The sequence below is a fragment of the Perognathus longimembris genome, chromosome 8 (genome assembly GCF_023159225.1).
Source record: "Perognathus longimembris pacificus isolate PPM17 chromosome 8, ASM2315922v1, whole genome shotgun sequence".
Taxonomy (NCBI): Eukaryota; Metazoa; Chordata; class Mammalia; order Rodentia; family Heteromyidae; genus Perognathus; species Perognathus longimembris.
The window spans coordinates 24,028,811-24,055,243 of NC_063168.1; the positions used below are offsets into that span (position 1 = coordinate 24,028,811).

The following is a 26,433-nucleotide window of genomic DNA, read 5'->3' on the forward strand; positions in this document are numbered from 1 at the left end:
TCCATTCAGCAGGCTTCAGAACACTTCCACTCCCTCCCAGGGGCTAGATGCTAAGGATCTCATCGGCAGGCACTTAGCAGTAGGAACTAAACATGCACATCATGCAGGACTGAAGAAACAGATGTTGACTTTACCAATTACAGCATCGGAAGTGCTACCAAAAGGATCTGTCATAGGCAAGAGGTCAGGGAGCAGAAGAGAAGTGTCGGGAGACTTGAGTCCCTCAATTAATTTTTCTAGGTCAGGCAGGGAAGTAAAGAAAAAGCAAAAATGCAATGAGATATGAAAGCAGGTAAAACATTCACTCTTTTCTAGGCAAATACATTTTAGGGCCAAAAGATTCATCAGTGGTATAGATTCATCATAAAATGAATACCATTAGGACTTTGTTAACAAGTATCCCAAATTCAATATTTTTAAATGACTATTTTCCCAAGTGAAGTGATCACTTTGTAAGCCATTAAGAATTCAAGATGTTGGGCTGGGGATATAGCCTAGCGGCAAGAGTGCCTGCCTCGGATACACGAGGCCCTAGGTTCGATTCCCCAGCACCACATATACAGAAAACGGCCAGAAGCGGCGCTGTGGCTCAAGTGGCAGAGTGCTAGCCTTGAGCGGGAAGAAGCCAGGGACAGTGCTCAGGCCCTTAGTCCAAGGCCCAGGACTGGCCAAAAAAAAAAAAAAAAAAAAAAAGAATTCAAGATGTTGAGCCAGGTACCAGTAGTGCATGCCTGTAATCCTAGCTACTCAAGAGGCTGAGATCTGAGTATCACAGTTTGAAGCCAGCCCAGGCAAGGAAGTCTGTAAGACCCCTATCTGTAATTAGTCACAGACAAAGCTGGAAGTGGTGCTGTGGCTCAAGTGGTAGAGCACTAGCTTTGAGCAAAAGGAGCCCAGGGACATCGCCCAGGCCCAGAGCTCAAGACCCAGGAATGGGGGGGAAAAAAGAGTTCAAGATGCTGCCTTAAGTTTGTTATTTGCTTGTGTTTGAGATGTAGTTGATGTATGATAGATGTCACTAATTTTAATTGTGCCATGTGGTAAATTTTGACAAATGTATGCATTCATATAACCACCACTGAAATGATGACATAAACATTTCAAATACTCTCCATAATCCTTTGTGGGCTCCTTTACAGTGAATTCTTCTTTCTTGCTGGGTGCTGGTGGCTCACATCTATAATCCTTGCCTCTTAGGAAGCTGAGATCTGAGGATCATCATTCCAAACCAGCCTGAGAAGGAATGTCTATAAGACTTTTACCTCCAATTAAGCATAAAAAAAGCTGGGAAATAGAGTTGTAGCTCAAGTGGTAGTAGAGCACTGATCTTGAGCAAAAAAGCTCAAGGACAGAGCCCAGTCCCTGAGTTCAAGCCCCAGGATTGATATACACACTCTAGACCTCGGTAACAATAGATTTGCTCTCTGTCCCTACAGTTTTACCTTTTCTAGATTTTCCATTTTAAATGGAACCAACCAGTACACAGTCTCTCTTCTCTCTCTCTCTTCTCTCTCCTCTCTCTCTCTCTCTCTCTCTCTCTCTCTCTCTCTCTCTCTCATATCATGGCGCTTGAACTCATGGCCTGAGCACTGTCCCTGGCTTCTTTTTGCTCAAGGCTAGCACTCTGCCACTTGAGCCATAGTGCCACTTCTGGCCTTTTTGTATATATGTAGTGCTGAGAAATCGAACCCAGGGCTTCATGGATAAGAGGCAAGCACTCTTGCCACTAGGCCATATTCCCAGCCCCCAGTACACAGTCTTTTGTGTCTGACTTCTCTCATTTAGCATAATGTTTCTGAGAGCCAACCATGTTGTAGCATGAATCAATTGTTTGTTCTGTTCCCTATATCTGAGTAGTGTTCCATTGTATAGATATACCACATTTTGTTGATCTATTTACTAGTTGATAGACATTTAGTTGTTTCCAGTTCTCAGCTATGAAAAATAATGCTTGCCATACACATTTACAGTTTTTATATAGCTATCTACTTTCTTAGACTTATGTTTCAGTCTCTTTTTTAATTTGTAATAAGCAGTCCCTAGAGAATCAATAGCCTCATCTAAGTCAATTTCAATATCATGTCCTATATCTGCCTACTATGCACCTGTGACGTGCTGGATTCTTTTTTTTTTTTTTTTTTGCCAGTCCTGGTCTTTGGATTCAGGGCCTGAGCACTGTCCCTGGCTTCTTTTTGCTCAAGGCTAGCACTCTGCCACTTGAGCCACAGCGCCACTTCTGGTCATTTTCTATATATGTGGTGCTGGGGAATTGAACCCGGGCTTCATGTATAATGTGGCAAGCACTCTTGCCACTAGGCCATATCCCCAGCCCCTGGATTCATAATTATTCTGTGGTAATAGGACAGGTATTTAGAAACTACTCACTTGGGCCCACAAAGTAACTGAAAACAGGATAAAAGCCTTTACTTTTGTATCTGTCTCCTTCACTTTGGGTCAGATTCCTGCTTATCTCTGCATACAGGAATGTTAATCACTGTCTAAAAACTGGTGATACAAAGTTGATTAGCCCTAAATTTACCTAATCTTACTTTCCTGTTCAAAGCTGATGGCATAAAGGTAAGTGTAACTGAGGTATTTTTAACTGTCACTTTTTACAAGGTCCCATTTCTAACCCCCTCAAAGGGAACCTGGCCTAGGGTTCCATCTACAGTTTCATTTTACAAAATTCTCTTAAGCCTGAGGATGGATTACTATTGGTGATTTTAGCTACAAAACAAAGGGGTGTCAGAAGACAACAGACTTATCATACTGCACAACACATTTATACTATGATTACTGCCAGAACAATTCCTTTAGCTCTGATCTCACATTCGATTTACCTTTAACCTACTAAACATAGAACATTAGCTTACAGCAAAATAATGAATCACAGAATATCACAGGAGGAAATTTAGAGCTCATATTTCCATTTCAAGGAGATTGAGGTTGTACATGACTTTTCAAGTTAAACTAAAGTATTTGTTTGAAAAAGCAGTAGCTTAAAGTATCTGCATTTAACAATTTAATGGATTTATAAGCTTCTAAGTTCTTGGTGTATAAGGTAATTAGAAACTGCTTCTGTTAAAAAGCACCAATTCCTCACTTGGGCCTCCAAATGTCCTAACAGCAGGATAAATGCTTGGAATTTGTCTCTCTTTTGTGCCTGTGTCCTTTGCTCTGAGCCATTCTCTTCTGTAGAGCAAAGGACATTCAGCACTTTAGAATTCACCTTAGAATTCAGGAAGGACAAGACTGATAGATGAACTTCCATGTCGCTGTTAGGGAAAATGATCTTAGGGCAACAAGGCCTCACCTAAAGGATTCAGAGATAATGAGCATCTGGACCATACTCATATTCACTGGTATCATAATTCTAAGTTAGACAGGCAGATTAAACAGGGCCCATGGTGGCTGTTTAGGGCCACTACACTGGGCCATTGACACAATTATAGATATGCCCCTGTCTGAAGATTGCCCTAGGGGCTGGGAACATAGCCTGGTGGTAGAGTGCTTGCCTCACATACATGAAGCCCTGGTTTCAATTCCTCAGCACCACATATATAGAAAAAAGCCAGAGTGGTGCTGTGATTCAAGTGGCAGAGTGCTAGCCTTGAGCAAAAAGAAGCCAGGGACAGTGCTCAGGCCCTGAATTCAAGCCCCAGGACTGGGATACATGCATGCCTGCATGCATAAATGAGTGAATGAATGAATGAATGAAGTTTGTCCTAAGACAACAAAAGGTTCTGATGAAATTCCTGCCATTAGCTTAAGTAGCACCACATTCTAATAGCCAGGATGTTTATCCAACAAAGCAGAACCCTCACTCAGTACATATGAATGGGTGACAAGGAGGCTTTTGATACCCTGATTCCCACAATTCCCAAGGGAGACTGCCCTCTATGAGGAGAAATGTGGGAGAAAGGAGAGTGTAGAGGAAGAGCAGGCAGAGAACCAGGAGTGACAGCACAGGCCACCCACTGTGCAAGAGGGAGGGCATGCTCATAAAATAAATCTGCAGGAGGCTCCTAGTAAGGGGATGGTCTCAGTTATTCAAATGCTATCATAACAATGGTTACCACTTGCCTGTGTCAGCACCAAAAACTTGCCCAAAGTCAAGAAGGTAATAAACCTTTCACAAACCAGTCTAAGGTTAGAAAATAAAATTACTTTCTGCCATGAGGCTAGGATGTACTACAACTTGCTATTCTCTTTTAAAATAGAACAAAAGGAGAACAGATGTCTACTTGCACAAGATAATATACATCTGTGGGACATTCTGACTCTAGGTCTAATACAAAATATGAAGACTAGAACAAGCTAAGCTAACCAACATGAAAGAGCTTGATATGAGCCCTATCAAAAATATGATGTGGCTGCTACAGCTTTGTGACTTTGTGTCTTATCTGACATAGAGTCTGATACAAATCCACAAGTCTTATGATGAGAGACACTGTTTTTAAAATCTAGTCACTCTATGATGTGACAAATATGCCACTTAGGCTGATCTCATCATTATACAATGAACATGTACATTAAAATGTCACACTGCGCTGGGAATGTGGCTTAGTCGTAGAATGCTTGCCTACCATGCATGAATCCCTGTGCTCCATTCCTCAGCACCACATAAACAGAAAAGGCCGGAAGTGGCATTGTGGCTCAAGTGGTAGAGTGCTAGCCTTGAGCAAAAAGAAGCCAGGGAGAGTGCTCAGGCTCTGAAAAAAATTTTTTTTAATTAAAAATGTCATACTGTACCTCACAAATAAAAATATAAAATGAAAATCTAGTCATTAAAATGTTCCTGTCACTGAGAAAACAAACATCAAACCTTCAAGTTGGAAGCAAAAGTCAAGCTCCATAGATCATTCCCAGTTGACTTTAGAGAACAAAATCTGTACAAAGATACGACCTTCTGGAGTAAAAGGACCTACTGTGTCACATATTATGACTAACTTTGGACTTCTCAATATCACAGGACAGTAGTTGAAATGAGAAGGACTTCAGGCAAGCGATTATACAAGGAATATCCATGGCAACAAAAACCAAAACAAAACAAAAAGAAATGTCCATGGTGACAAAAAAAAAAAAAAAAGAAACGCAAATAAAAAGCATCAAAAACAAACTAACAAGAAGACAGCTTCCCTGTGTAACATTTGAAAAAATGATGGATCAAAAAATAAATAAATAAAACCAAGAAGCACTTTTTTTTCTTTCTTTGTTAAATAAATGCTAGGAATAAATGCTAGGAAGTAGCACTCATAGGACAATGAAAGCTTTTCTGTTTGGTCTTGTGGAATATTGATAAGAGATTAGAACTAAAGAGCTTCTCAAAATTGTCATTGCTTAGTGAGAATGTGAAATGGTGTCTGTGAGAAACAGCATGAAAGTTCTTCCAAAAAGTAAATCCAGTATTTCTATTACTGGGTATATATACAAATGAATTAAAATAAGGTTACATATTTGTATATCCTTCTTCATAGAAGCATTATGGACAATAGTCAAAAGATGGCGGACTGGGGATATAGCCTAGTGGCAAGAGTGCCTGCCTCGGATACACGAGGCCCTAGGTTCGATTCCCCAGCACCACATATACAGAAAACGGCCAGAAGCGGCGCTGTGGCTCAAGTGGCAGAGTGCTAGCCTTGAGTGGGAAGAAGCCAGGGACAGTGTTCAGGCCCTGAGTCCAAGGCCGAGGACTGGCCAAAAAAAAAAAGATGGAAGAAAACAAAGTGTCCATCAAAGGAAATTCAAATGAACAAAATGTGGTATATATGCAATGGAATATTATTCAACCTTTAAAAAGGAAGGATATTTCCTGTGGTTTTACCCCTGCTATCACTGTATCTGATTTTAGAACCCTAGATACTGTATATATGTGTATTAGAACTAGGGAAGGGAAAGGGAATACCAAAATCTAGAGACAAAGGATAAAAAGACAAACCATTCCAAAAGCAATACTTACAAAAAACATTTGGTGTAAACAACTGTACAACTCATGGGAAGGAGAGGGAAAGGGGGAGGGGGGAGAAAAATGAGGGAGGAGGTAACAAGTTGGATAAGAAATGTACTCATTGCCTTGCATATGAAACTCTAACCCCTCTGTACTTACTTTGACAATAAAGTAAAAAAAAAAGAGGAAGAATATTCTAGCATAATGAACTTTAATTATACTAAATGAAATAAGCCAGTCACAAAAAGACAAACAAAAGGACAAACAATATACGATTTCCCTTTATGAGTTACCTACAGCCGTCAAATTCACACCTGGGAGGAGGGAAAATGGAAGTTTTTGAGTACATAGTTGCAGTTTTACAAGATGAAAGAAGTTTCATGGGAAGATGGGGAAGATAGCGAAGATGATTATGAAACAAGCTGAATGTACTTAATGTCATTGAACTTAAAAATAGTTAAAAAGGAGCAGGTGCCAATGGCTCATGCCTAGAATCCTAGCTACTCGGGAGGCCGAGATGTGAGGATTGTGGTTCAAAGCCCTCTGGGGCTTTCCCTGTGAGACTCTTATCTCCAATTAACTACCAGAAAACAGGAAGTGGTGCTGTGGCTCAAAGTGGTAGAGTGCTAGCCTTAAGCAAAAGAGCTTAGGGACAGCACCCAAGCCCTAAATTCAAGCCCCATGACAGACAAAAATTAAAAAGGAATATGAATACCACAGTCACTTCCAATTCTTGGGACAATCAATGAAACAGTATTTGGGGACAGAAGAAAAGCCAAGCTAATCCTATCATTTTAAACTCAAGAGACCTAGAAGGGCTAAGAGTGGAGAAAAAAAGGAAAAGTGAAACAAAAGCACTCCCAGATGATTTTAAGAAGTTAGATTTATTTCCTGCCTGTTCCTCATATTCCTATTCCACCCTGCCCCCCATCAAAAGTATGACGAGAACAGTATTCAAACACTCCAAGTGAAAGTATTCAACTACTATTTCAAAAGCTGTGTCAATCAGAGCACATTAATCATTTCTTACTTTTAATACTGCTCACTAAAAATCCTGGTAAACGTGAAAGGCTTTCTGAACTCCTACAGTCCAACTTCATCCACGGACTGAATGGCCTAACCCCAGAAGAGTTTCAGGTAGTAGCAGAACCTGGAAGGAAACCCAGGTCTCCTGATTCACATGCCTTATCAACTTTTACTATGTATTTTCTATTATAATACAAAATTATATGATAGAAAACAGGAACTAGACAGGTCACCCCAATACCATTATCACATGATGATGACCACTGTTTATACTTTGTTCTCTTGATCACACACATATGTCCCACCATGACATTACTGTAATCATGTTGAACTAATGTTCTTTCCAGTACATGGCCCTCAAGTTAGTATAAACACAATCAAGGATAAAAACTGGAACACCATTATATTATGGAATATAATTCGGTTTAACCTAAACTGATTTTATTATCTTTCCTAAGTTTGTTCCTCTTACTGAGACAATGAAAACAGACAACAGCCCTTCTGACTGGGACTTGGAATACAGATCCTTTTTATAGAGTGTTTAAAACAGAACTCTCCAGAGGCAGTGGGACATAAGAATCAGGCTGCTTGACCTCAGATCAATCCTATGTACCTACCTGGTGCATCAGGTACTTGAAGTGGAATAAAAGGATCAGACACGCTTAGAAGTGGGACTCCAGAATCCACAGCCTGCCCACCCTTCCTTTTCTCAGCTAGAGTTAGTTGAAGGGAAAAGAGGGTCAGGAGAGAAAAAAGAGAAAAGTAGAGAACATATGTGAATCTAGACAAATGTACTTTTTTTTTTGTGGAGGAGGGAATCACTCAGGGGCTTGAACTCAGGGCATGAGTACTGTCCCTGAGCTCTTTCAGCTCAAGGTTAGTGTTCTAATACTTTGTGCCACAGTGCCACTTCCTGTTTTCTGGTTGGTTAATTGGAGATAAGAGTCTCATGGACTTTCCTGCCCAGGCTGGCTTTAAACCATGATGCTCAGATCTCACCTCCTGAGTATCTAGGATTACAGATGTGAGCTACCAACACCTAGAGAATTTACCATTTAATCACTCAACAGTTTAAATTACAAAGTCCAAACAGACAGAATAAAGGGGAATGATTGCTAACAACACAGTATGATAATAAAATATCCCTGAGATACACAACGTGGTCTGTGTAACATATATGAGATGCAATGAATGATTAGATCTGTATATTCTGATGTTTGGACGTCTACTTCTTCCAGGGATATTGCTGCACACAGGGATCTCTTTCAGAATGTCTACAGTAAGTATTGGCCCTGTCACACATTTTGGCACTAGTACATATATATACTAGGATGTGTACAGCTTCTTCCTGTGTGCCCATTACCCCCTAGAGGTTCTTTGGAGACTAAATCTTCCTGTAATACTATAAGGTATAATATAGGGCAAGACAAGAAGAAATAGAAATAGGAGAGAGAGAGAGAGAGAGAGAGAGAGAGAGAGAGAGAGAGAGAGAGAGAGAGAGAGAGAGTGTGTGTGTGCGTGTGCGTGTGCGTGTGTGTGTGTGTGTGTGTGTGTGTCTGTTTATGTTTTACCTACTTCAGGGCTAGATGAGCCCTAATATGGAGACCATATCTAACACACTGTTGGCATCTACTCTCTACTTAACTTAGAGACATTTACATGCCTACGGACTATTAGGGCTTGAAAAGATTTTAGGATTTTCTAGCACAACTTTCTTATTTTTCAGAAAAGAAATCGAAGAGCCCCATTAAGAGATCAGCAGGGACTGGTCAGCAGAACTATGATCAGAATTTAGGTGGGTTGGTTTCTACTTTATCATTCTCTACACTGAATTTCAGTATTTGCCTTGCTCTTTAATTAAAATTTCATTTTTCTTTCCATAAAAGCATGTTTTTAAAATGTTTTATTCAAGGCCAGTATAGTGGCTTATGCCCATAATCCCAGCACCCAGGAAGTGAAGGCAAGAGGACTGTGGATTTGAAACCCGCCAGGGCTACACAGCAAGAGGCTATCTTAAAACAAAACATCTTTAAAAAAAAAATAAAGAATCACAGGGAGTTGCTATAGGTTGAGTCCTGTGACTCCCTCATCTAACTTATCCCAACAGAGATACCTTATATAACTGTACCTAGACTATTTGGTTTTGGCATTTTTTACATGCACATAGCTTTTGTTTGGGTTTGTCATGTCTTCCAAAGGCCCATAGTTAAAAGCCTGAATTAAATTCCCCATCTGTAAATCTACTTGTTTCTGTCTCTTGGTCACTGGCTATCTCTGTCTCTCTAATATGACTGTATTGAAGCTATGTGGAATGGGTGAATTTCTTGCCCCCATCAAGAACTCCAAGCCAAGATGTGGAAGAAGCAGTGATAATAGAGAAGGACAAGTGGGAAGATGTCCAGATGTGACAGCAGGATGGGATGGACAGGGGTGTCCCTCAGTGGGCAGCATGGCAGGGGGAAGGGCTTATGAGACACTTTGAGGCCTCAGCATCATGAGTAACAAGGAATACAGGCATGAGCTATGACACTCAGCCCCTCTGATAGGTTTTAAAATGAGATACAATAAATAAAATTTAAAGGAAAAAAGGAAATTACAAATATATATATAAAACATATATCTTTTTGAAAAAAAGTATGTAGAACTAAAATTCCAGATATAAATACTATACAATATTAGCAAGTGTTTATGTTCTTTTCCATGATCCATTATCAAATTTCTTGCTTAGCTTCCCTTTTGATCTGTCAGAATGTTTAAAATCAATAATCAACCTGAGCATAATTAGAATATTTACAGAAAATGGTGCCATCCTAAACTTCAAACAAAGGCAGGCAAGTTTCTGGGATCTACATACAGTGTCATTTGGAAAGAATGAAGGTGATACAGGAAAAGAAAGGTTCATACACACACAAATAAGAAAGAAAATAAAATGTTAATAGACAAACGCCAGATAAACCAAGGGTATTTGAACACATATTGTAAAGGTTGGTATCACTGACTGAAAGGATTCCTGAGATATGGTTTCAACAACAGCCTCTCAGCTGGGCTCACGCACACATCTCTACTCTGTCATCCTACAGCTGTGACTTTGCCTGTGTCAGCTGTTGTGACAATCACCTGAGATAATGCATACAATAAAGTACTTAGTAAGCCTAGTGTGTACAGTGATGCAATAAGTACTCAATGTCATTACTATCATAATTTTTCTCCAAATGTGTTTGTGACTAGACCTTCAAGTCCTATAAAAAATATACTGCCACTATGGCCTTTCAAAGTAAATATAAAGGGAGAAGAAAGGTGAAACAACAAGTCTGTAAGAAAATAGTTCACGTGAGGGGGGCATGAAGGCAATCTCAAAATCAAGGTTCAAGACCAAGCCCAGGCAAAAGTGTGATATTAGAAATAAACTAAAGCAATAAATGGCTGCGAGCATGGCTCAAAGGATAGAGCATTTCCGGGCCTGCTCAAAGCTATAACTTCAACCTCAGTACTGCAAACACACAAAAAAGAAAACAGTCAAGAAGATAAAGAAATATAATCATGTGAGAAAATTTGAGAATTAAGCATTAAAACTGGGAGTGCTAGCTATGATAAATGGACAATGGCTAGAAACCTTTGCTGAATGTCAGCTCTTTCTATGCATTGGCAAAAGCAATCACTCTCATTCTTTCATCTAATCCATACTGAGACAAACATTGTGCTAAAATGTCTAAGATGTAGCAGGAAAGAAGAGTCTCTCGAGGTTTATCCTTGACCCTCCTCCCAGAAAGCTCTATCATACCCAGGACCATAGCTGGTCATCACTCTAATGTTCTAGCTGTTTACACATTTGGTACAACTAGTCAGACATTTGGCCCATCAAACATAAGCCTTTAAAATTCACAAGACACCTGGGAATGTGGCTTAGTGGTAGAATGCTTGCCTAGCATGCATGAAGCCCTGGGTTCGATTTATCAGTACCACATAAACAGAAAAAAACAGAGGTGGCGCTGTGGCTCAACTAGTAGAGTGCTAGCCTTGAGCAAAAGAAGCTCAGGATAGTGCGCAGGCCCTGAACTCAAGCCCTAAGATTGGTTAAAAAAAAAAAAAATAAATAAATAAAATAAAGTCCACAAGACACGATGACAAAACGTACAGTGAAAAATAACACAAAAATATTATAATTACTTAATATTAAACTGCCAAATGACTTAAAAAATGGTAACATTACAAGATGACTTCTAAGATCATGATGACTTCTACAATATGACATAAAACTTGTTGGTTTTTTTTTTTTTTTTACTAAGGAAACACACACCTAGAAGCACTTAATTCTCAAAGAAGAGGGGCAACTGCAAGGAGCTGCTGGAAGGAGACTATGGGTACCTTACACTGGCATATGGAACAGCATTCCTGGATATGATCTAGCTCTCCCCATTCCCATTTGGCCCCCAAATGGCTTTTATTGAGAAAAATACTCATAGTCTTTAAGTATTTTGATTTTTAAAAAAGAATCTTCAAAATGTTACTAAATATTCACTTTGATAATACTCAGCAACACCAAGAAAGGCAGGAAAATGTCATCAAAAGATAAAGGCCAAGTCTAAAGAGTAAGAAGGTAGGCCTTTATATATCTAAGCATTACCTTTGAAAGACATAATTGGTACAATTAAAATTGTACACAGAGAACATACTTTAAAAGATTGACATGTAAAGTTCTATTTTAATTTTAAAACCTTAAACTTGCAAATGATTTCCTAGAAAAAGACAATGATTAAATTTGCCTCATTAAAAGGTAGAAAACCTGAGACAGGAGATTGGAGCCAGAGAGTCAATGTTCCAGCTCTTCTATTTGCTAGTAGGTAACTCTGGAAAAAAGACTCCATGCCTCAGTCCCCTTAGCTGTGAGAACTGGAGAGAATATAACAAACTTTAAGGATTGCGGAGGTCAAACGAGCAAACTCAGCAAGTACAAGTGACAAAGTGGGGAATGTTTACAATATACAATCTAAGAATAGCATTCTAGGCTGGGAATGGTGATTTACACTTGTAATTACTCTGGAGGTATATGTATGAGGATATGGTCTAAGGCCAAAACAAGAGACCCTATCTGAAAAAAAAAAAAACAAAAAACAAAAACTGAAAGAGCTGGTGCTGTGGCTCACGCTTGCAATCCTAACTTCTCAGAAGGCTGAGATCTAACAATCATAGTTCCAAACCAGTCTACGCAAGAAGGTCTTCCCTACCAAAAGTTAGAAGTGGAGCTGTAGTTCAAGTGGTAGAGTGCTAGCCTTGAGAGACAGAACCCAGGTCCTGAGTTCAAGCCCCACAACTGACCAGGAAAAAAAAAAAGTACATCAGTCTTAAGCTAAGGCCTAAAGTTGTTCAAAATGTATATTTTGGTGACTGAGATTTGTAACTCTCATGAGACTCACAAAGATATCTATAATCCTAAAAATATTTCAATGCCAAGATGTTTGGATGAAATCTCTATGCTAGCTCTCAGTGGTGAAATCATGGGAGATTTTTAACTTTCTTCTCTATAAATGACTTATTTTTAGGTAATAATAAGTATAATTTTTATTAATAATGGCAGAAAGCATTTATTACTCTGTAATTTAAAACATACTTATTAAGGCACGCACTAATCAGAGCTTAGAAGAGAATCAAGTCCTCCAAAGATCCTAAGAAATAAGAAGAGATCACCATTGTTGCTCCTCAGTTAACAAAAATTTGCTTAACCTATGTCCTAAACTAGAGGTAACAAATCCTGCGTCCTGCCACTTTAATTCAAGGTGATTCTAGATCCTCCTCTACCTTTCTTTGATTGGACAGCTTCTGAACACAGGAAGGGATCAGTTACTGCTGGAGCTGTGGTTCCTAACAACTGGCCACAGCTATGGTATGGAGGGAAAATAGTGCGACGGTCTCAACAGTGAACCACATATCTCACATGTGTGCCATACTCACCAGTTCCAGCAGAAAATGAGGAAGTGGTAAAAGCATCACCTTGGGTTGACTGGAAGCCTGGGATCAAACTCTCAGCTGAGCCACCAAGCTTTTCAGGATGCTTGCCTAAAAAGACAAAACACCACTTTGTTCATCCCAGCCAAAGCCTTGGATGCAATAATCCACAAATGGGGAGGTAATGGGCACCTTGTGACTACTCTTCATACTGTGTTATGAAATTATTCACAATCAAGAGAGACAGAGTACTAGTTATATACAGAAGATGAAAATAATTCTGGAGATTGGCTTGTACAACAGTGCTAATATACTTAACATTACTATTAAGAAGAGGTACACCACGCCCCTCCAAAGTGCTTGAGATCACTGTCCTGACTCATGCCTCTGAGTCTTCTCTAAAAATGTCTTCCCTAATGCTCACACTCCATGTTGCCTCCCATGACAGGTCAGGACTTCCTGAAGATAAAAAGATTAGCACTGGGTTGGGAATATGGCCTAGTGGTAGAGTGCTCGCCTTGTATACATGAAGCCCTGGGTTCAATTTCTCAGCACCACATATATAGAAAAAGCCAGAAGTGGCACTGTGTCTCAACAAAAGAAGCCAGGGACAGTGCCCAAGCCCTGAGTTCAAGTCCCGGGACTGGAAAAAAAAAAAGAGAGAGACAAGGGAAAGAGGGAGGGGGGAGAGGGTAATGAGGGACGAGGACAAGAAATGTATCCAATGCCTAACGTATGAAACTGTAACCTCTCTGTAATTCAGTTTGATAATAAAATATATATATATATATATATATATATATATATATAAAATAAGAGAGCACTAGGGTAAAAGTAAAAGTTGTTATGGGTGCATATCTTGAAATAAAAAATTTAAAGGGGCTCAAAATGTGGCTGCTTGTGCTAAGACTGTGGGAAAGGCACATTTTCACAAGCACATTCCCCTAGAGCTAAGATTTGTTCTAATTCCTGCCTATTTCTTAGCACTGGGAATTTACAACTAAGAATCACAAAAAGACAAGATTTTTTTCACCTTCCCCTAGCTTGGCAAAGTCTTTGTTTAGCAGTTCTTCAGCTGTGAGTTTGGAGAAATTGTCATCATCGAAGGGATTCCATGTAGAACCTTCTGAAGGATTATAGACGTTTTGCTGTGAAGTCCGAGGCGAGCCTGATGGGGTGGTGGTTGCAGACCTAGATAGGTTCCCACCCCCATGAAATAAAAAGACATATAAAAGTTGAACAAAAAGAAAGGTTCCAACAATTTTCTCTTCATTATGAGATCAAATTCTTTTCTGAGTTAAGCCATTATTTTTCATCGGGTTTTTCTTAGAAAGTTTTTTTTCCCCACAACTTCACTATTTCCATGGACATCCTTTCTACTCTGTGAAATGAGTATCTTCTTTCCTTCAGGCCTCACTACTTCCTTTTCCTTGCCTAGTTTTCCAGTCTTGTCTGTGACAGCTTTTCAGTTTAGGATCTCAATACAACTTGCCCTTAGACTTGTGTATCCTGTGGTAACCACAATAACATCTTCCACAACTGCCTCTTGAAGGGGACTGGAACTGAGGTCTTTTTACACTGTCTTCCACCCTGCATTGAGAGCCACCATCCTGGACTGGGATGTATACAGCAGCAGTGTATTTGCCTAACATGCACAAAGACCTGGGTCTGATCCTCAGCATAGTAAAACAAAAACAAAACAAACAAAAGACCACTATCACAATTAAAAAGAAATAAAGATAGCTGCTATTATTATGTTTGTATGTCTAGTTTTCTTCTAATTTTTCTTGATTTTTAAAGATTTTTTTTTAACTGGGGAATGCATAATTCCAAAACAGGTAAGAGTCTAAAATTATTCAATCAAAAAACAAAAACAAAAAACAACACTGGTCAAAATCAGACATGGTAGCTATCACTGGGATCACAAAGTTTGGTTAAGACAGGGTCCCTGTCTTGGAGAACTCACAGGCCAGGCAGCCAGACACACTAATAACTAATGATAAAACCATGTGACACATGCTTCATATAAGGTCAAGGCAAAATGCTCTATCAGAGGAAGAGTCAAAAGAATTCTTGAATATGGATATTGAAAGATAAATGTCACTCTCCCAGGAAAGTTGCAGTTCCCAGAGAGAGCATGGGGTGAGCCCGGGCTCATCCTATGTGTGTACACCAGGCCTTGCTGAAGTAAGCAGTGGGTTCCAGCTAGCAGCCTGTACGTAGTGGCGGCCAATGTGAGTTTTTCAGTATGGATACACTTGGTTGTTTGAGAGTTTAGAAAACTGTGGAACATGAAATGAATGAGAAAATGCAAAAATAGGCAACTTGAAAATTAACCTTTTTTTTTTTCCTTTACATTTTGTTGGTGGCACTTGGGGCACACCAGCCCACACTGGCTGGTGTGACTACTGCTGAGCTATGCCTTCAGGCTCTGGGAACTGATTCTTAGATCACTACAGTATAAGCTACAGACAAGCTAACAGCTCCTTACCAATCACGGACACACACCACCACCCACAAACTTTTCCAAAGAACATCCCAATCATCACCTATGAATAGCCCACAAGGTAAGAATAAAGAAGCAGCACTACATACTTGGACTTATTGAGACTGGCCTCAGCTGCAGCTGCCTGAAGCAGCTGGGTTGATTTGCTGGCAGGGACTCCAAAGACTGCACTATGGGTTACGTCACTGAGAATACGTCTGTGCCCAGCACGTTGGGTTTTAGGAGATGATGGAGGAGTGAGAGATCCAACTTTCTGTCCCTGGATGGTAGGAGGTGGGGTTGTCTGAACCTTTGGCTGTTGTCTTACTGGGGCTTGAATCTGTTAGGGAGAGAGAGGAAATGTGTTTCAGTTCAGAAAAGAAAAAATAAAAAGGTATAGGAGAAGGAAAAGGAGAAACAAGCAACTAAGCATAACAAATAATGCTAAATGAGAGCTAACCTAGGCTTATCAATAACATCCAGAAAGAAAAAAATATAGGCTTTGACAATCAGACTGGAAAGGGCACAATGGATCAAATTGTCCTAGGGCAAGGGAAGGGATTAGTGTTAACCTTAGAAGATCCTTGATTAGGACCTAGGGTCATGAGAGCTTTTTCTGCCAGCTTAATTTCACAGTGATGGAGATTCTTCTTCTTTACTAGCTAGAAACATTAGGGTTAAACAATAAAATAAAATCCATCAGGTACTGGGGGCTCATGCCTGTACTTGTAGCTACTCCAGAAGCTAAAATCAGAAAACACTAGTTCAAAACCAGCTGAGGCAGAAAGTCCGTGAGACTCCATATCTCCACTTAACAATCAAAAAGCTAGAAATGGAGCTGTGGCTCAAGGAATAGAGGACTAGCTTTGAGCCTAGGTCCTGAGTTTAAGACCCAGGTCCAGTAAAGGAGGGTAGGGAATCCTTTCTGTATTATACTGTTCCTAGAGATATTAAGAACATATTGTTTTAACCATTAGGATAGGAAAGCAATCTCATTCGAATTCAGAGGCCCCAACACAGCTTCTGCCACGTTCTTCCTGCCCATTCCCAGGCCTTGCTGCAATCTCCTCTTCCTCTTTTGTGCTAAGCTCTGGATGATTCTTACAGTGGACTCCTGCGCAGAAGCTGGTTGTGTCGCTGCTGCTGGCTGGGCCTGGGGCTGCGGTGCCACCACAGCAGTCTTCTGCTGCAGGGCTGCCTGCTGAGTCATCAGCTGCTGTTGATGCAGGGCTGTGGTCAGCTGTTGCTGTTGCTGTTGCTGCTGCTGCTGCTGGTAGAAGTTCTGTATCAGCTGCTGCTGAGAACCTCCCTGGGATGCAACGGGGAACTGAGCAATTGCTGGTTGCTGGGTTGCTGGATGGACTGCCTGGAACTGGGCAGGAGAAAGCAAGAAATGAGGGAGTGAGTAAGATCCTATCACTGAACCATATTCCCAAAAGATGAATGACGACCAGTGCTGAAGCCACCAAGGGAAAGGCAGCATGAATACTTATGATGGAAATCTCAGGGCATTAAAATAAGCCCAGAAGCACCATACATCGCCAAGCACCATACATTGCACTAGACGGGCTTTTTTTTTTTCTTTTAATGTACTAGGGATTAAATCCACAGTCTTTCACATACTAGACAAGTGTGCTCCACTTGAGCTACACTGTAACTTTTTATTTGTTTTGTTTTTACTTTACCAAGACTAGCCTTGAACGCATGGTCCTCCCACCACTGCCTACTAAGTAGCTGGGATATTAAGCATGTTTGACTTTTCAAGAGGGTTTCCATGTCTAGCCTAGGGGATGTTATGTGATTAAACATCACACATAACTCCATGATCCATGATGCAAATGATTTCTTAATCACAGAAGGAATTGTTCTTATAAAAGGGGTTTGAAGTAAGATTAAAATGTTCCTATGTGGACAGGGTGAAGCAATGATTGACACTGAAAGCATAACCTCAGTGTTAATCCAGTTGCTAAAATTCATTCCAAGCCTTTTGGAAATTATTTCACAATAGCCTTATCTTCATGAAACTATGACATCTTTAATCATTCAAAATATTGCTGGGAACCGGCTGCTCACATCTTTCATCTTAGCTACTGAGGAGGCTGAGAACTATAATAGGATGGTGGTTTGAAGCCAGCACAGGCAGAAAAACACTTCTCTTCAAACCACTATCAAAATGCTGGACTGAAGGTGTGGTTCAAGAGGTAGAGTGGTAGCCCTGAGTATGCAAGCACAGTGAATGTGTAAGGTCCTGATTTCAAGCCAAGTATTGGCAAAAACAACAAAACAGAGGGAAGAACAGAGAGAGTGAGGGAAGAGATGATGTTGTCCGAAACAAAATGTACTCTTTACCTGACTTATGTAACTGTAACTCCTCTGAACATCACCTTTATAATAAAAATAATTTGAGGGTGGGGCACTGGTTCAGGGGCTTGAAGTCAGGGCCTATGCACTATCCCTCAGCTTCTTTTGCTCAAGGCTAGTGCTTTCCACTTTAGCCACAGCTTCACTTCCAATTTTTTATTTTATTTTTTATTTTTGCCAGTTCTGGGCCTTGGACTCAGCCTGAGCACTGTCCCTGGCTTCTTTTTGCTCAAGGCTAGCACTCTGCCACTTGAGCCACAGCGCCCCTTCTGGCTGTTTTCTATATATGTGGTGCTGGGGAATCGAACCCAGGGCTTCATGTATAATTGGCAAGCACTTTTGCCACTAGGCCATATCCCCAGTGCCCCAAAATTTTTTTAAAAGAAAAAAAATAAGACTGGAAAAATATTCCAAGTATTTAGCATATACTATAACATTAAAAAAAATTCTAACATAAGTATCACTAGTGCCAAGGCTAACCTCAATCTTGTGGACTCAAAATATCCTCCTGCCCCAGCCTTACAGCCTTTTTGGAAGTGCAGATTGTAAATGGTTCTGTGGCACTTCTATGTGTTTCCCTAATCCCTGATGCTGGGGAGTATGAGCTCAGCATACAAACAAAGCTCAAAAGATGGGTCTGTTGATGAACTAAAGTCAAGATCTTGTCTTGGAAAATCCCAAATATTGCTCCTTCTTGAACTAATTTGGAGGTTACTGTTTGTCTACTGGTATAAAATTAAAGAAAAATGAGGGAGGAGTTAACAAGTTGGATAAGAAATGTACTCACTACCTTTCGTATGAAACTGTTAACCCCTCTGTACATCACTTTGACAATAAAAAAAAAATAAAGCTGCCTATTTCTAACAGCAAGATACTAAAAACAACTCAAATATCTATCAATAGGAGACTGGATGAACTATACTATGTTCTGAAGGGTATCAAATGGATATGACCAAGCTGTAAACAGGAATGAGGGCTGACTCTGTATAAGAGTTAGAGGGGGCAGAATTGTGTGTGTGCATGAGTGTGTGTGTGTGTGCACACGCACTGTTCCTGGGCACACACACACTCAGGGCCAGGCACTGTCCCTGAGCTTCTTTTTTTTGCTCAAGACTAGCACTCTACCATTTGAGCCACAGCTCTATTTCTAACTTTTTTTTTTTTTGTAGTTTATTGGAGATAAGAGTCACAGATTTTCTTACCTGAGCTGGCTTTAAACCAAGATCCTTAGCTCTTAGGCTCCTGAGTAGCTAAGATTACAAGTGTGGGTCTAGCAAAGGGGAAAAATTTTACAGATTCTTTCAAACTATATAGTCTTTACATATTCATAATACAAACCAAGCCAAAATTTAAAAAGCAATAACTAAAAATACAAAAGCAAATCTAAGCAAATAAATCTACATATTAAACTGGTAGCTAAGCAGTTTGCTCACACCTGTAATCCTAGCTACTCAGGATGCTGACATTTGAGGATGGCAGTTCAAAGTCATCCTGGGCAGAAAAGTCCATGAGACACCCCCCTCACCACCAATCTGGAGCTTGAACTCAGGGCCTGAGCACTGTCACTGAGCTTCTTTTGCTCAAGGCTAGCACTCTACCACCTGAACCACAGCAGCACTTCTGGTTTTTTCTGTTCATGTGTTTCTGAGGAATCAAACTCAGGGCTTCATGTATGCTAGGCATGCACTCAATCATTAAGCCACATGCCCACCCCCTACTAGACTCTTATCTCCAGTAAACTACTCAGAAAAGGCCAGAAGTGGCACTCTAGCTCAAGTGGTAGAGTGCTAGCCTTAAGCACAAAGAAGTTCAGGGACAGCACCCAGGCCCCATGACCAGAAAAAAACAAAACAAACTAATAAAAAAAACTGGTTGCTAAGTTCCCCAGAAATAACATACAAAAGATATTCTATGGATAGAAAGGGCAAAGAAATCTTAAAATATTTAAAAGTAATCATATTGATGTTATCATCCTGAAAGTATAAGCAAATTATGATAATATTATTAGAATTCAAAATTTTCAGATGAGAAAAATACAACAAAATCCAAAAAAATGAGAGAATTATAAGTCTGAACTAGAAATATAAATCTGAAATCATATATGTTCTCATAGAACAAAACATTTTTTAACTGTCCACTGAAAAAAACTATAAATATCCAACTCATTAACAGGTAAGTGACTTTAGTACCTGTCATTTTTAAATGCCATTTCCATTAAAACTACACAGTTCCAACTAGGTGCCGCAACTCATGTGTATAATCCTAGCTATTTGGGAGTCAGAAATCTGGAAAAAAAATCAGACTAGAAAAGAAGTTGGTGAGCCTCACCTCAAAGACCAAGCCAGTTGTGGTGGTAAAAATCTGTCATCCTAGCTATGTGGAAGGCCATAAATAGAAAGACTGCACTCAAGAGTGGCCCTGAGCAAAACGTGAGTCCGTATCTGAAAAATAACCTAAAAATATATAAGGGCTGGCACAAGTGGTAGAGTTGCTTGTCTAGAAAGTGTGTACAAGGATCTGCAAGCAAACTCTAGTACTGTTCAAATCAATAAATGAAATTAAAAACCTCCAAAATTAACATTGCCCCATTGCTTTTCAGAGAAATAGATGATTCTTGGTCGAAGATAGAATATTCCTGGAACTGTGATTAGCCTTAATGGCAAGGGAATCATTAAAGACTGTTGAAATTACATCCAAAGAACTTAAAAACCAACTGGAAGGGACTTCTATTGTCTAAAGTCAGTACAATCTGAACATGGAAATAAACATTTTAAAACTATAATGTATTGAGGGATAGAAAATAAATTCAAATTCACAAATTCATACTAACATAAAACAAAAACCTCATTGTCACCTTTATATTATATAGTGAACAAATTCATTTTCTGTGAAAGGAAAGGATCAAGCATTTTTTCTTGCCCTCTTCTATATACACAGTATCTCACACATTGATGAAAAATATCTTCCTAGAAAAATGCAACGCCTGCCAGGCACTGGTAGCTCACATCTGTAATCCTAGCTACTCAGGAGGCTGAGATCTGAGGATCACCATTCAAAGCCAACCCAGGCAGGAAAGTCCACAAAACTCTTACCTCCAATTAAATCATGAGAAAAACCAAAAGTGGTGCTGTGGCTCAAAGTGGTAGGGCACTAGTCTTGTGCAAAAGAAGCTCAGGGACAGTGCCCAGGCCCCAAGTTCAAGCTCCACAACCAACAAAAAAAGAAAAGAAAAATGCAGCCCCCAACTGAATGTGGAATAGCATTTTGCCATCTCCAAACTATTAATGGACTAGGCAATGATCAGCAATGGCTACTAAGCTTATGAGAAAGTCTGGAAACATTAAATAGACAATACCAAAACATATTGAGTGGTCTTAATATTATTATTTTTTATGAAAGGACAATCAGGCCTGGGAATGTGGCTTAGTGGTACAGTACTTGCCTAGCATGCATGAAGCCCTGGGTTTGATTCCTCAGTATCATATACACAGAAAAAGCCAGAAGTGGCACTGTGGCTCAAGTGGTAGAGAGCTAGCCTTGAGCAAAAGGAAGCCAGGGACAGCGCTCAGGCCCTGAGTTCAAGCCCCAGGACTGGTCAACAAAAAAAGGACAATCAGATATCACAGGCCTCATGATGTGTTTGATGCAGAACTGAGAACTTCCAGATTGAATGTTGAGTAGGCCACAAGAAATCTCAGTTTACAGAAAGGATGAAGGAACATGACAAATAATATACCATGGAGGAATCAATCAAGCCAAATCCAGAATGAGGGAAGTTCCACAGAATAACCAATACACTTTTATTTAAATATATATTAAGATATATATATATAGAGAGATATATATGAGATATATGTGAGATATATATGATATATATACATATGAGATAGTTGCCAGGCCAGGTAAGAAAGTCTCATCTCTAATTAACCACCAAAAGGCTAGAAACAGGGCTGTAGCTCAAGTGGATGAGTACTAGCTTTGAGCAAAAGAGCTCAGAAACAGCACCCAGGCCCTGAGTTCATGCCCCCAAACTGGTTCGCGCACATGAGTGTACACACACACACACACACAAACACACACACACAATTAGATGGCAAAAGGAAATAAAGGAGGGAGAGGGAACCTGTGGATTAAAGGGGATATAAAAAAACTATAAAGATTATTATAAACGAATGTTCATAGTAAAAAAAAGGGTAATAACATATTCTAACAAAACAAAACATACAAGCCTTGTTTGGATCCTGACTTTACCAGGTTAACTTAAGAGGCATAAGAAATAACTACTCTTGGATATATGGTGGCAACAAACTTTTTTCTCCCAGTTTGTCTTTAGAAATCAGCTCCTTTGCTAAGATTCCTCAAGCAGGATGAATTTTCTATGGCCTGACAAGAACACTTGAAAAGGGTTCAAATGGGGGCTGGGAATATGGCCTAGTGGCAAGAGTGCTTGCCTCATATACATGAAGCCCTGGGTTCAATTCCCCAGCACTACATATGTAGAAAACGGCCAGAAGTGGCGCTGTGGCTCAAGTGGCAGAGTGCTACCCTTGGCAAAAAGAAGCCAGGGACAGTGCTCAGGCCCTGAGATCAAGCCCCAGGACTGGCTAAAAAAAGAAAGAAAAAAAGAAAAGGATGCAAGTGATCAAATTCACTCCACGGGGATTTATATTGACATCCATGAGAAATAATGATGTTAACTCAGCACAGCCTGGGACTGTTAGCCTAGCACTTTCCAAGGAAGACACTTGTGCTTAGTGGCCTTTTCACAGTCTTAATTCCACGATACAAAGCAAGGGTCACATCTGGATTACCTTACCTGCTGAGTCTGGGCCTGCTGCTGCGGCTGCTGTGGCTGCTGCTGCTGCTGCTGCTGCTGCTGCTGGTAAAAGGTGCCTGCTGCTTGCTGTGGTGGTGGCTGTTGTGGCTGTGGCTGTGACTGTGGCTGTTGTGGTTGCTGCTGCTGCTGCTGCTGCTGCTTGAGGAAAAGCTGCTGCTGGTGTTGGGGCGTGGCCTGGGCCTGAGAGGGCAGACCCTGGGCCTGGGTGGAAGGCATCTGCTGTGTGGTGGGAGGAGCCTGTGGCTGCTTGTGCTGAGACTGTGGCAGAGGCTGACTTGGTGGGGGCTGAGCTTTTGGTTGGGGAACACTGGCCAGTAGGCCAGGCTGAGTGCTGGCTCCTGCAATGAGAATAAAGTTCACATAAGGACTTGAAGCTCCTGCAAAAACAATGACTGGCTTTCTGATTTGATAAGCAGCAGATTATCCCAAGACCCATGTGCTCCTGTCTCCCTGTTCTACCTGGTAAATCATTCCATCTTCTTGCCATATTATGTGCTTCGAGTTTTCAAAACAGAATTCAACAGTAAGTTAAAAATATATATATATGGTGTTGTAACGATGATGAACAGAGGGGTTAAAATTACATAAGTCAGGTAATAAGTACATTTCCTTTTTAATAGTGTCACCCCTTCTCTTGCTGTCTCCCAGTTTTTCCCTCCTGTCCCCACTCACAAATTGTATAATTCATTTCAACATCTTGTCTAGTGAGTATCACTGCTGCATTTGTTCACTCTCTGTCCTACCCTTCCTGTACCCTCTCCTCCCCTCCCCAAAACAGATCAATGTACAAACAAGTCAAGAGGGGCTGGGGATATAGCCTAGTGGCAAGAGTGCCTGCCTCGGATACACGAGGCCCTAGGTTCGATTCCCCAGCACCACATATACAGAAAACAGCCAGAAGTGGCGCTGTGGCTCAAGTGGCAGAGTGCTAGCCTTGAGAGGGAAGAAGCCAGGGACAGTGCTCAGGCCCTGAGTCCAAGGCCCAGGACTGGCAAAAAAAAAAAAAAAAAAAAAAAAAAAAACAAGTCAAGAGGTAAAGAAAACAAACACAGGGGCTGGGAATATGGCCTAGTGGTAAAGTACTCGCCTTGTATACATGAAGCCCTCAGCACCACATATACAGAAAAAGCCAGAAGTGGCGCTGTGGCTCAAGTGGTAGAGTGCTAGCTTAGGCAAAAAAGAAGCCAGGCACACTGCTCAGGCCCTGAGTTCAAGCCCCAGGACTGGCAAAAAAAAAAAAAAAAAAAAAAGAAAAGAAAAAGAAAACAAACACAGCAACAAAGAAATAAAAACTCTTGTTTCCATTAAGAAAAGAGGTCATTTTGATAAATATTATTTTATATCATCAGAAACAGACAGAAGGGAATAAACTAAAGAACAAAAGAAAGAAGAAAAGAAAACAAGAAGCACAAACAATATAATAAAAAAGCTCTTATTTCCATTTCTTGGAGTTCATTTCGATAGGCATCATTTTATATGATCTTATTCCCATAGCTATTGAGCCTTTGTGATCTTCTCTTAGGAATATTCTCTTCTGGTCTCATTGTGTAAGTGTCTACAGACCTGTATAATTTATCATGTCCCAGTGTATTTTTTTGTCTTTACCATCCAAAATGTTGCCTCCTTTACAAAATCTTCTCTTTCTATGGCCCCATTTGGTCAGCTTATCTACATCAGCTGATCTTTGATGCTACTTTGTACATAAACACATTCTTTATACCAGGTGACATACCACACAGCAATTTTTTGGTTTTTTTTGGCAGTTTTAGGGGTGATATTCATGGCCTTGAACTTACCATGCATGGATCTACCATTTGAGCCACACCATTAGCTCTTTCTGCTATAGTTATTTTGGGGATAGGGTCTCAAAGTCTTTGTCTAGGCCATCCTGGACTGTTATCCTTCTACTTATTCTTCCCACGTAGCTTGAATAATGGTTGTACAGCAGCATTCCCACTTCTTAGTTGAGATGGGGAGTCCCACTTTTTTTCCCTAGGCTGCCATAAACTATGATCGTCCCAATATCTGTCCCCCAAGTAGCTGGGATTACAGCCATAAACCACCACACCTAGATTGATATTTCATGTATAATTTGCAAAACTCCCACTTGGATGTCTAGTTACAAGTAGATGGTAATTCACCTAAAGCATATTCCTGGTAGAAGTGATGGCTACAGTCAATTATTTGACATTTTGAATCAATCCGCTTTATGAAACAGAGTTCATTTATTTAATTAGAAACAGAATGGCAGACCAGAAATGTGAGATACTCTAAGAGATAAAAGATTAAAGAAAGAATATTCTTGTCAAAGTATCCCTATCTGTAGTGATATGATCCTGTATTTAAAAGGCCCTAGGACTTTCCCAAATATCTTGAATTTGATAAACACTTTCAACAAATAGCAGGATATGAAACCAACATTAAAAAAATCAGGAACTTCTCTCTATACCAATAATGAACAGGCTGAAAAAGAAATCATGAAAGCAACACTTTCATAATATCTCAGAATACTTACATACCTAGGATTAAACTTAATTAAGGAAGTCTGAAAGCTGCTATAATGAAAATTATAAAACATGCACGGCAGCATGCACTTGTCATCTCAGCTTTGAAAGGAAACACAAATAGGTGAATCATGGTCCAAGCTAGTCTGGAGTAGCTACACCAACTCCTAAATAACCAACACTTGAGTGGCTCAATTGGTAGGAAACTTGCATAGGCCTGAGTTCAAACCTTAGTATTATCAAAGGAGAAAGAGCCAGACAGACAGAAAAAGAAACAGAGAGAACTTCACAACATTGGAGAAACAAATTGAAGAAACTTAGAATATGAAAAGACTTCACAAGACATGAATTGGCAAAAAATACTGTGAAAATGGCTATCCTATCAAAGCAGTCTACAGATTCAATATAGTCCCCATCAAAATTCCATCTCTATTTCAGAGAAATAGTAAAGTCAAAGAGCTGAGTGCCAATGTTTCACGCATGCAATCTTAACTAATCAGGTGGTTGAAGTCAATTTGGGTAGACAAATCCGAGAGACTCTTATCCAGAACATATAAAGAGCTCAAAGATTAAATACCAGGGGTTGGGAATATGGCCTAGTGGGAAAGTGCTTGCCTCACATACATGAAGCCGTGGGTTTGGTTTTATTTATTTGTTTTTGTTGCCAGTCCTGGGGCGTGGACTCAGGGCCTGAGCACTGACCCTGGCTTCTTTTGGCCCAAGGCTAGCTAGCACTCTGCCACTTAAGCCATAGCGCCACTTCCAGCTTTTATCTATATATGTGGTGCTGAGGAATCGAGCCCAGGGCTTCATGTATTCGAGGCGAGCACTCTACCACTAGGCCATATTCCCAGCTGGAAGCCCTGGGTTTGATTCCTCAGCACCACATATATAGAAAAGGCCAGAAGTGGTGCTGTAGCTCAAGTGGCAGAGTGCTAGCCTTGAGCAAAGAGAAGCCAGCGACAGTGCTTAGGCCCTAAGTTCAAGCCCCAGGACTGGCAAAAAAAAAAAAAAAAATTAAATACCAAAAGAACAAATATTCTAATTAATGTATGGGCAAATGAACTGAACAAGCAGCTCTCAAAAAAAGTCAGTTATGTGGCTAAAAATCACATGAAGAAATACTAACATAATCAGACATAACATAAATGCAAATCAAAACAACACTGAATCTGGAAGCCAGTTACTCACACCTGTAATCCTAGCTACTCAGAAAACTGAAATCTAGAGGATCAAGATTCAAAGGCAGTCCAGACAGGAAATTTTACAAGATTCTAACTTCAAAACAACCAGATAAAAGTCAGGCTAGAGGTATGGCTTAAGGAGTAGA

General features: G+C 40.2%; 1 protein-coding gene across 8 annotated transcripts in view; it reads right to left on the minus strand.

Moving 5' to 3' along the window:
- The window catches only part of Aak1 (AP2 associated kinase 1), a 163,674-nt gene that overhangs the window by 18,330 nt on the left and 118,911 nt on the right, over nucleotides 1-26,433 (minus strand). For 4 of the 8 annotated variants that reach the window (XM_048352663.1, XM_048352661.1, XM_048352662.1 and 1 more), the window contains exons 11-15: nucleotides 22,579-22,937; nucleotides 16,507-16,773; nucleotides 15,512-15,741; nucleotides 13,950-14,125; nucleotides 12,923-13,027 (exon numbers count right to left, since the gene is read on the minus strand). In XM_048352663.1, coding sequence (XP_048208620.1) covers nucleotides 12,923-13,027; nucleotides 13,950-14,125; nucleotides 15,512-15,741; nucleotides 16,507-16,773; nucleotides 22,579-22,937 — 1,137 coding nt within the window. Of the gene's footprint in view, nucleotides 1-134; nucleotides 237-7,590; nucleotides 7,687-12,922; nucleotides 13,028-13,949; nucleotides 14,126-15,511; nucleotides 15,742-16,506; nucleotides 16,774-22,578; nucleotides 22,938-26,433 lie in introns of all 8 variants that reach the window. The other 4 variants (XM_048352658.1, XM_048352665.1, XM_048352659.1 and 1 more) reach the window with 3 other exon arrangements.